Genomic DNA, 11549 nt, shown 5'->3' with positions numbered 1-11549 from the left:
TTCACGCCGATGTGCTTTACCAATTAGGCTACGGTCGCCCTACTTAATTGTGACGAATTTATCTAGTAGTTCTTAAATGAAATGCTTATCAAATTATGCTATCGGTTTTTGTTTTTTAAATCAAGGTGTCAATTACTTATTTACTAACCGCACAGATCACCTACTAATAATAAATAATTTTGTTCTTCTCCATAACTACCTATTTCTTTACTAACACAAAAAATACACCTTCCAACATTTTGCAGAAAAGATTATGCCGTAAGACAAAAAGAATATTAGTGGGACATTTCTTTGAAATCTGGTGATTATCTAGCTAGATCCTTGTAAAGTGTTGGTTGATGCAAAAAAAACCTATAAAAAATTCAAAGAAAAAAGTGTAGGTACATATAGCAAAAGCTATGTAGAATGATTCCAATTTACATCTTGCAACATCTCAGCAGTGTTCCCTTTATATTATTCATAGTGAATGTGTATCGGTTGATTTTAAAAGGTGAATTGAAATCTAAGAAAAAAATAGCAAACAGTACAATATTAGTTGAGGTGCTGAAGATTGAATTAATAAAAGTGCACCGGTGAGTGGTAATCAAGTTGAATAAATTGACTTACATAATATGTAATCCTCAGCACCTCAATTATGTAATCTTACCAATGTAAACATAATGATAGACAATTCGAAACAATCTGTATTATTCTCTCTAAATAACATGCCCAAAGTATATATTTGAAGATCACATAATTTATTTTAATGTAAAACATAACGGAACACCTTAAATATTTTAGCTTAGTAGGTAAATGAAAAAAATATCTCCAATGTTTCTGCTGATGACGAACATCTTCACATTATCCTTTCCGGTACTTGCTTTGTAACCTGCAGGATTTCCTGGAGACATACAAGGTTATTAGAGAGCCGCCTCTTCATTTTTACTTATTTTAGAACAGAGATATTCATTACCAACTTAATAAAAATATGCATCCTACCTATAATCAGGGCTCAAAATGCACCAGAGCGCCGTTCCGGTGGAAAAATTATTATGACCGTTTGAGCTAGATAGGCTATATTATAACACAAAAATCAAACACACTTACATATTTAACTTTTTTATTTTTTATTTAATATTTTCCGAATCGAAATCGAGCCCTCCGGTTCGTAAAAATGTCTATTTCGAGCGCTGCTTATAGTTATACTTTAGTTTATACATAACAACTAAAGAGGAAAAAAATATTTTTACTTACCTTTTCAGCTATTTTGTATAGTCCATGTGAAGACCTTGTGTATTTGAACCTTGAGAATTACTGAATAAATCGTATGGATGCCCTAATTCAACAATTTTCCCCCTGTTGTGTGACATAAAAAAGGTGATTAATGGATGTAATATTAAATTAAAAATAATATTAACTATCAAATGAGAGTACCTACCTACTTGATGCAATTTAAATTTAAATTCTAATTGATTTAGTTTTGTAGTATTGCATTCGAGTAATTTTTTTATGACCTGGGTTTCACCTTTCGGTATCTTCAGGCACCAACGGCAAATACACGTTACAGCATACAACGAATACAGTTAATGCTTGTTCATATAGTAATTTAATACAACAAAAGAAGGTGAAAACCTTTTCACATACATACTAAGTAAAGGATCAAGAAGTGTTTGTAAAAACCCCTAGTAAATATCTTTGCGCATCTATTCTATACACAAGTCGGCTATTGAAGGTAGTTTATCATATTTGTGTATTGATGTATTATAATTGTTACAATAAGTTAGCCGTCTAAATTGACAAAACTGTCTATCTCGCTCTAAAAGTTAACACAGTCAAGAGAGGTGATGTTAAAATACATATCACTTTTTGACAGTTTCGACGGTTAACTTATTGTAACAATTAACCGCCTCAATACATAGATATGATAAACTACCCTTGATAGCTGCCGATAGCCCCCGATAACAGACTCGTGTAGAGAATAGATGCGCTAATAGTATTAATACATTAAGTACGTACATACGGTAAGTAAAAGTCTATGGGTAGGTGTATTACCCATAAACAATGGAACTAGGTAACATGTGGGAATGTAATAAAATTAGTTAATGAGAAATGTCACTAATATATCCACCCACTAAATAAAAAACAATGTTATGGTATAATCCATAATCGGCAAACTGAAAGCGTCAACCGCTTCAGAGAAATCAAGTAGAATTTAACTTAAGATTATTTAATAACATTTAAATTTGAAAAGATGGTATGTTTATTAAATTTACCTGCCCATTAAAACCATCTTGTCAGAAGTCATAACCGTATGAAGGCGATGTGCTATAGTTAAAATGGTTCTATCCGAAAACTTCCTTCTAATAGTTTCCTGAATAAGCTGATCAGTTCTAGAATGAAATATTTTAAATAGCTGAGTAACACGGTAAAGCGAGCATATCAATCACCTATTGATAATATACCCAAAGGAGATGGGCGGAAAATGTCAAGAGGGCTACAGAGAGATTGAGTGTAACTGACTGAGGAGGGGGAGCTCAAGACAAGTGTTGGGAGGACGGTTTATATTCGGCTACGAACCTATATGTATGAAAAAAATACTGTAAAAAATACGAACTCTGGATCAACATTGGCGGTTGCCTCGTCCATTATCAGAAAATGTGATTTTTTTAGACATGCTCTGGCAAGGGAAATAAGTTGGCGTTCTCCCACAGATAGATTTGATCCGCTGTCAGACATAATTGCGTCTAGTCCACAATTCAAACTGTTGACCAATGATTGGAGTTTCACCTGTAAAAATAATATGATAAAAACCCACTTTTTTATGTACAGATAACTCTAATATAAATAATTTATTTGTTGAGGCGTCTAATTACAAAAATAAATAATTTAATATTAGTGGTAAATGATGTTTTTGTCAAAACTGGTCGGTTCTAACGTCGGTTTCTTTTTTTTTCTATTTTTAATTCATAGTTTATAATTCATAATTCGTAATTCGTAATTCATAATTCATAATTTATAATGGTACAGTTCGGTATGAGGAATACAGCGGAAAACACATTTTGAAAATACCCAATATACTGGATTATTTGTTAGTTTGGGTTAGTTTAGGTTAGGTTAGGTTTGGTTAGGTTAACCTAACAAATAATCCATTGTAAACATTATACAGTAAATTATTGGTTGCAGTCATTACCAATTGACTGAATGGTTTCACAGATCCTTGTATACTACCAGTAATGTGAGAATAATTGAAAGCAAACTATGAATGAATGTGATTTACAATGCCTAATAGCCTTGAATTTAGTTATTTAGTTTATATTATGTTTGCTTGTGGAAGGATAAACTGTCGTAAAATATTGGAATAACCTTCCTCTAGTTAAAGATCAAACTATTAAATATGTACCTCATTATAAAATAGCCAACTCATGTCTAACCTCATCAAGCGAATCCCAAAGTTCTTGATCGCTATATTCATTTCTAGGATCCAGATTCTGTCTCAAGGTGCCACTGAAGATAAAAGGTTCCTGTGGAATAATGCTCATAGCGGATCGCAATTTATGAAGGCCAACATTATTGGTATTCACGCCGTCTATTTCGATGATGCCTTCTGATTCTGTGAGACTAAGCATAACAATGTAAATACATATTATAAAATAATATTAGATATGCCGCTGATATATTAACCTTGGCGGGTAACTTGACACACCTTGTAGTATTGATAACTGAAAATAGTTCTGCAAAAGCTGCTGTTTAAAAAAAGACATAAATGACCCAAAAATCGAAGTTCATGATATTAGGTTTAAATAGTTAGGTACCTACTATCAGTGGCGCACCCAGGATTTAATATTGGGGGGGGGGGGGGGGGGGCAAGGAGGAGAATGTAAATTAATCCCATATGATCTTTTTCTTCTTCACAGCCTAATTTCTCGTTTATCGGCCTTTTGTCTATTGCACTCGGTGTACCTACACTATGGTCCCCACATCCTGAAACGGGCCCTCAGGCTAGGATATTTGGCGGGCCCCCTACTTACCGCTAAGATTAAAGGCAGTGTGAAACACTACATTAACGTTTTTCAAATTGTGTTTTAGTTCAAATTAAGGGTACTCATACAGTGAATTATTGGTGATTTTTAATACATCTACTTTAATGATGGAGCTGTCGAGTATCGACACATAATAATCAAAAAATATATTGCACAATTATATAATTGAAAATGTTCATGGCCATGAAGTATAATAGCGCTTTTTTTTACTATTAAAGCTAATTTATGATGTATGTTTATCTCACTTATCTGGTCAACCCGACACGCCGGGCCCCCCCAGCCTGGGCCCCCAGGCTAGAGCCATGTCAGTCCTCCTCAGCCATGACCTACACCACTCCGGAATTCGGGTGGACACCGAGAATTTTTTGATAGTTCCATTAGGGATTGGGTTTCTAAAAAAACCTGACATTAGTGTTTCGAAATTTTTCTAAAAAGGGTGCTGGAGAATTACAAATCATTTTTTTGCCGTGTTTTTATTTGTGGGTGTGCCACTGCCTACTATCGAGGATTTCTTAATACATAAAAGGTGAGAAAATTGAAAGGCTAGCCAACTATCAATACGTCTACTTGATCTTAATAAAGAAGTAAAACGCAGAATTAAAAATGTCATGCCAAAGAAATTTTTCATGATTGCACTAGAATATTATGGGGGTACCCAAGAATTGTTTTGGAGAGCCCAATACTGAGATGTTTTCTCAAACGTCAGGGAGACTGAGACCAGACACAAAGTAGAAAAATGTGCCCAAATAAGAAGAATATACCTATTGATATTTTACTACATTTAAAAATCATTTTGTAATACTTCAAGTTTTAGTCTACCAAAAATGAGTATAATGCGTTTAATGAAAAGAAAATATTACCGGAAAAGAGCAGCAATGATTGAAGATTTTCCTGCTCCCGTTCTTCCAATGATGCCAATCTTTTCACCATTTTGTATGTCGAGATTAATATTTTTCAATACATAATTATCTTCATCGTATTTCAAATTAACTCCTTTTAGGTGCAAGGATCCTGAAATTTAAATAACTATTTTCAATGGATGTTTGGAAAGTAAATAAAGAAACCGTTTTATATTAAATTAATAATACATAATACACGCAACAGATTATTGAAAAATAGCTAGATTTAAAGTATTCTTCACTGTACCATGCTTTGGCCAATTATCCAAATCGGTGTTTGGATAAGTGTTTTTGAATTTTTCTTGATCAGTGTCTAAAGGCGGCTCAGGGGCGAGGTTAGAATATTCAGTTATTCTTTCTACCTGCAAATAAATATTCTATGATTAATATTAAAAAATATAACATTCTGTAAATTTTCTTTACCAGTGTTGGAATTAATAATTCGTTTGTAATTGGATACGTCACTTCATCTTTAAATGGACATAGGATGCCAATTCTAATCCATACTGAAATGAATACATAGTTGGTTTCTCTTTAAATATCCACATGTCAGTTATAATTTTATTTTGACAAACACACGTTTTATAATATGCAGCGCTCAAAATGTAAAATTTTACGAACCGGAGTGCTAAATATTTTTCCGAAAATATTAACATAGTTTTCTAATTTTAGATTTTTGTTATATTATGGCATATTTAGCTCAGACATTAATTTTTCCATGAGAAGGAACGATAATTTTGGGGATTTTATGAACTGGAACAGCGCTCCGGTATGCTCCAGTCCATTTCAAGCTCTGCTATGTTATATAATAAATACATACTGACGTCATCTGGTTTTCCATCTCAGCCGCTTGTTTCAAGCCCCACTGACATTTATCTATGAGGGTCATCACTTGTGTGACAGCCAATCCTACTGCACCCCCATATGTCACTGTTGAATGGTGCAAACACATTGTTTTGTTAAATCGTTTATGAATAATATTGATTAACCACCAATATCAAGGTTATATGAGATAATTGTTATATTTACACACCATCTGTGAAGAACAGTAAGAAGCTAAATGTGACAGCTGCTAGGTAGAAGCAGCAAAATACGTCTACCCAAATCGAGAAGCCGCGATTGGTATTGATGACGAGTGTCCAGGCTGACGAGTGCAAATCCTGATGACTATCAAATTCCACAATGAGCTTCCGTTGCAAGTATGTTGAACGAATTGTATCCAAGCCTTCCAATGTTGCCCCCACATGCGTGAATGCAGGTGAGCGACCTGATAATATACTATGATTAATAAAAATGGAATGAAATCATAGAAAATGTTACCATAGCAAAACCCGTGGTAACTTATGGTGGTAAAACATTGTGTCCGGCCCAAAACAAAGAAGAAAAATTAACAATCTTTGATAGAAATTATTATGTAAAATTTTTGGACCCTTACTGGAAAACAGGCTAAACGGGGGAAATACAGCATAAAGACAAATCATGATCTCGATAAACCAGTTAAATAGCAAACCATCAATAGTTTCTGTAAGTAGGTGTGATGGGTGGGCCATATTTAAAGACTGAGGAAGCGACCTAGAGGCACCCAACAATAGAGGTGGATTGACTGTGTAGAGGAGGATTGGAGTAGCTTGGCAACTGGAGAAGAATCTTCTGGAGGAACGGACAGGAGCCAGCAAAAGACACTTTTGGAGGAAGCTAAATCCTGCCTGGGATGTGATAACGAGATAGAAAGAAAAAGAAGAAAAACAACTTGGGTAGAAGATCTTTGAATCTTACTTCACAGTAATCTAGCTAATAGGTTTTATTATATAGTGTCAGATCAGTGGGATTCTACTATACATTGATTTAAATAAAATGCAAAATGAACTGGTTGAATGAGAAGGTTACAATTTTGTTTTCAAAGATTGTCGATTCTGAAGAAGCTAGTAAAATGTTACCCAGATCGGGATGTCAGGTTTAATTGAGAAAAAAATACTCACATGTGGCCTCTAATCTTCTGAGACTTCTACTCGTACAAATGAACACAGATCTCATAATAGCCAGCACAAACACTAGTATTGCTGTCGGTATAAGTAACCATACGTTAACAATACACACCACTACCAGGATACCCAGTGTTTCTAGAAAAAACTGTATTCATTTAGAAGTTATTTTTAAATACTTTCTTGTGTTGTAACAATATTGCTTAATTTGTGTTAGGTCAGCCGTCAGCTTCAGAGATAAGCGTAGGCTCTATATTATTTGGTCACCCTATTTCTAACTTGTAAAGGAAAAATTACTTTTTTAATTGCCTCTTATAGAGCTTATATACGTCCATGGATTTACTGGCAACAATAGGGTGTAAATTAAACTATCGCGATATTAACTGTTTACACACAAAAGTGCTGACTGTCTTGCCAATCTCATTTTTCAAGCATAAGTGAACACGTTCATTATTGTGTGGTGCAATTTGACAAGTTCGGACAGGTTGTGAAAATTGGTAAACATCAAAATGCTCTGCGCGGTGTATTTAATTTTTTTTCTGGGAAATTTGCCACTATCGTATCCCTATTCGCACAACCCTATTATGACTTTAGTGTAAGTTTAGTGTTAGTTAACCATAATTAATAATGATAACATTGATAACAAACCTCAATACAATCTACCATGGCTCCCGGTAACACACTATCAATGGTTCCCATATCTTTTGAGGCTCTGTTTAGAATTCTGCCTGATGCATTCTCGTAGAAGAATTTCATACTTGTTCTTAATAAACCCCTATAAAAATATTACCATTCATATAAAGCAGGAGGGGGCAAACTCTTTGGCTGGAGGGCCAAATTCAAGAATTCAAAATGAGCGGCGGGCCGCAAGTAAAATACCATTTTCAGATATACACTATTTATTATCACGAAAAATAAACATTACAAAAAAATTAATGAGAAGAATGAAACTTGATACCGCCTAAACCATGGCATCCTCAGAAGATCCAAGGCCATGAGGCCTGAATCATCATTGGGCTGATTCATGCAAACATGAACAGATCGACTGCGAGGCAAATTTCTAGCCCGTAAGCAAATAGTAATTATTAATATCATTTTTAATATTATTACCTACATTAGCCTTCATCCAATTTTGACCAATAGGTATTAAATTCGTACACTTACCTATATAAATATTGAAAGCAAAGTTCCCAGCCATACAATGTACCTAGCACCTAGAATATCTGATTTGAGATTACTTTGAAAAAATATGTATTTGTACCTAGTTCAAATATTTCAAAATATGTACCTACCTAGCAAAGAAATGCAGTCCCTTTCAAAGCAGGTACCTAAAAAAGGTCTGACTGACTATTTCTGTTGTGAGCGAAATTCTCAGAAATAAGCCAGGTACATAATATGCAGAGTGTTTTTGTCATTTTTGAGTGACAGAATTTGTTTTATTTTATTCTTGCCTAGAGTTGACCTGCTCTCCAAAAAGGGATTATTCATCCCCATTCGGTTTTCCGACTCTCGAGCGTGACGTCGGCTGTGGCGCCGCGCTCGCCGGCGTCATCGCCATTTTAATTTTTTTTTTTTTTTTTTAATATTTTGTACGCTGTACTTTACTGTATTTATATTCCAAACAATAAACGCCCTGTTTTCGCCTGTACTTCCGCGTTGTCAATCAACACAAACATGTCCCCGAAAGAAGAAGCAGACGATACCACCATGACTTGACGATGACATTACATCATCAGGGGGGGTCCAGAGCGCTCATCCATCACCCCCCCCCCTTTCGGAGGTGACAAACTGTTGTACATTTTTTAAATTCAGGTGTTAATTTTGTAGTTGATATTCTCAAAACTGCTTGTAAATGGGCATCGGAGATATTTGATCGTAAAGAATTTTTATTGAGGTTCATGATCGAAAATGTTTGTTCACATTTATAGGTTGATCCAAAAATAACGAACATTTTTCTTGCATAATCTTTACGTTGGTCGAATTTGTCTGAATTAAGGGCATTGTAAAATTTGGAGATTTCTTCACGACGATGAAATTCTCTTAAATCAGTGTCACACTATAGATCATTAATCTCAAGTTGTAGCTCTGTCGGTACACTATCAATATCTATTGAAAATGGATCGCGTACTATTGCTAAACAAATTTTAATCTGAACATTATATTATTTAGAAAAACACTAACTGAGAGAGTATATCACAACCAATAGAAAAAACTTTTTTTGAAAAAAGTAAGCCAACCGGTCGGGAATCGGGGCTTACTTTTTTCAAAAAAAGTTTTTTCTATTGGTTGTGATATACTCTCTCAGTTAGTGTTTTTCTAAATAATATAATGTTCAATAATCAGAATGATATATTCTTAAATCTTGTGAATTATTCGTTTGAATAAAAGAAATAGTTAATTAAATTTTAATCTATTGTCAATATTTTTTTTAAATATATAAAAAAGTTATTCGTTATCAGAAGTACGATTAATGATATCGGGCCGCAAAAAAATGACCGGTGGGCCGCAGTTTGCCCACCCCTGATATAAAGGATATTTTAGATTAAACTAATGCAATGAAAAAATCAATACTATTTAAAGTAAACAAACCTGAACATGGCGTCATGTAGATTGATTGAAGATTTTGTGGTAGCATAAAAGAATATTAGAAGTTCCGTTAAAATGAGAAGAATGCTCATTGAAATCAATGCAGTATATATATAGATACATTGTCGCCTCGTCAAAGTCCACAGGTCAATAAAAGTAAAAGTGTTATTATAAGGAGTCTGCAAATCCCAGGCAGAAACATCAGAAATTACCATTGTAGTGAGGTTTGGACTAATGGTTGAATTTTTGAGTTCTTCGATGTCAACCCTAAATATATTCAATTCAATTAATATTTTAAATATTGGGTCATTGTATTGTACTGTCCAACAAGAAGATCTAGTCTAGGCAATAACCGGAAGTCGCTAGTGCGGTTAAAAGTAGGAGGAGCTTGTTAGTTCACAGTTTTACCACGTAGCCAAGAAGATCTTGTTGGACAGTAGTTTTCAACAAGCAATAATTATTGTAAAAATATGAGTTGGTACTGGGTAATATAAATTGAATAATTATTTAATGTAAATTGATAGTCAAGTTAGTGTTTTAAATGTAAATCAAGCATTGTGGATAAAGTATTCTCAGAATTATTATCATTTATTATTGAAATGGCAGCATGATCACCCTGTTCATTAACCCAATGCTTACGGCCCTTTTAATTAATTTTGTAATTAACGTGTTAATTTGCATTTGAAAAGCAATTAGCAAAAACACAATTTTGTGCGGCCCGTAAGCATTGGGTTAATATTATTTATAAAATTCTACATCGATTAAGTACTAATTCCTTTTTGGTTGCTGGTTGGGTGGCATGTAGAATAATTGTAGACGGTTAATGGCCGATAATACGCCTGATAAAGTTGACCCGGATTTTGCATATTTTTTTTTAATAAAATGTTACATAGTATGTTCTATGAAGTGCACAACCGGTGTCAGTAAGCATATCGTAAAATGATTTTATGGTAGTTAAATAATAATATATATCGCTTACCAGTGACTGATCCAGAGATCGCTGAGCGAAAAACTGGTTTGACCTAGACAAAACAATAATGCTAACAGAACTAAACAGCAACTGTTAGCTCCGCTTTTTAAGTATTTACTGTAAACACTAGCTTTCACTGCTCCAATTTGTTGGAATTCTTCTGGAGGTTGGATTAAATTTTCAGTGCTCGAAGTGGAAGTTGCTATGTCAATAGATTCTTCAGAATTTTTTCGACATTTTAAATACTCCACTTCCTCCTAATAAAAAAAAATACTTTTTTTCAGAATTAGATCAACATACTGTGACGTTGCAGACGTCACCAATGGCCTAATTAGTAATTTTAATTAGAGCAGAGGTTTTTCTCTCGCTAGCAACACAAAGATGCTGCGGTTGGTACTTCGAGAAAGCGTTCGGGTTTGATAAGTGGTGGGGGGATTGAATGTGTTCTGATCGATATCCGCTCTGATTCTTCCTTCTTTGGGCCGCCAAATATCCTAGCCTGAGGGCCCGTTTCAGGATGTGGGGACCATGGTGTAGGTACACCGAGTGCAATAGACAAAAGAACGATAAACGAGAAATTAGGCTGTGAAGAAGACGTTGGCTGAAGACTGTTGGCGGTCAACGGCTGGTCGGCCCCAAATGGACACATTGACGCCAGTAGATGTGTTCATAGCAAAAGTTGGGAAATGCCAAACTGCCAGCAAGTCCCATCTGTGGCCTCCCCGCGGCGACCTCCGGGCAATGCAGCGTACGCTGTAGCTAACAGCAGGGGGCAAAGGGCGAGTGACCGGCGCCATAAAACTGGCCTTCTGGCTAAGGGAAGGAAATCCCCGACAGAAAAACCTGGTCGAGCCGACCCTCAGGGCCCTCGTGGCTCAAGCCTCGGGAGCGCTGGGCTAATCACCTTGCCTCCTTAAACGAAACAGATTAACACAACACCTACACAGCAGCCTCGGACGACAACCGGCTCTGTAAAACGACGACCTTACATGGAAATGGACAATGAAACAGGTAGAGTAATCCTCTCTAACAACTCGAGTATGCGCATTGGGACATATAATGTTCGCACCCTGCATACCCCCGGAAAGGACCT

General features: G+C 35.3%; 1 protein-coding gene across 1 annotated transcript; it reads right to left on the bottom strand.

Moving 5' to 3' along the window:
- Positions 1-666: 666 nt before the first annotated feature.
- Positions 667-7042, bottom strand: LOC147063918 (putative multidrug resistance-associated protein lethal(2)03659). The gene is made up of 10 exons (XM_085958826.1): positions 6898-7042; positions 5952-6185; positions 5739-5848; positions 5166-5280; positions 4880-5030; positions 3411-3597; positions 2594-2766; positions 2253-2369; positions 1234-1335; positions 667-880 (listed from the first exon to the last, which is right to left on the bottom strand). Exons 1-9 carry the CDS (start codon positions 6950-6952, stop codon positions 1242-1244), a joined length of 1236 nt encoding a protein of 411 aa, XP_085814952.1. The 5' UTR covers positions 6953-7042; the 3' UTR covers positions 667-880; positions 1234-1241.
- Positions 7043-11549: the final 4507 nt, after the last annotated feature.

This window comes from Rhyacophila brunnea, unplaced genomic scaffold (genome assembly GCF_057557595.1).
Source record: "Rhyacophila brunnea isolate RB1 unplaced genomic scaffold, BYU_Rbru_1.0 scaffold_8, whole genome shotgun sequence".
NCBI lineage: Eukaryota > Metazoa > Arthropoda > Insecta > Trichoptera > Rhyacophilidae > Rhyacophila > Rhyacophila brunnea.
The sequence above is the reverse complement of the archived record's forward strand: the minus strand, read 5'-3'. Positions and strand labels throughout refer to the sequence as shown.

Excerpts from the sequence above, each read along its gene's own strand:
- LOC147063918 (XM_085958826.1), bottom strand. The coding sequence starts at position 6,952 with ATGAGATCTGTGTTCATTTGTACGAGTAGAAGTCTCAGAAGATTAGAG. Across the intron at positions 5,281-5,738 it reads TGGAAAACCAGATGACGTCA|GTAGAAAGAATAACTGAATA; the intron begins GTATGTATTTAT and ends ATTTATTTGCAG. Across the intron at positions 2,370-2,593 it reads ACCGCCAATGTTGATCCAGA|AACTGATCAGCTTATTCAGG; the intron begins GTTCGTATTTTT and ends ATTTCATTCTAG.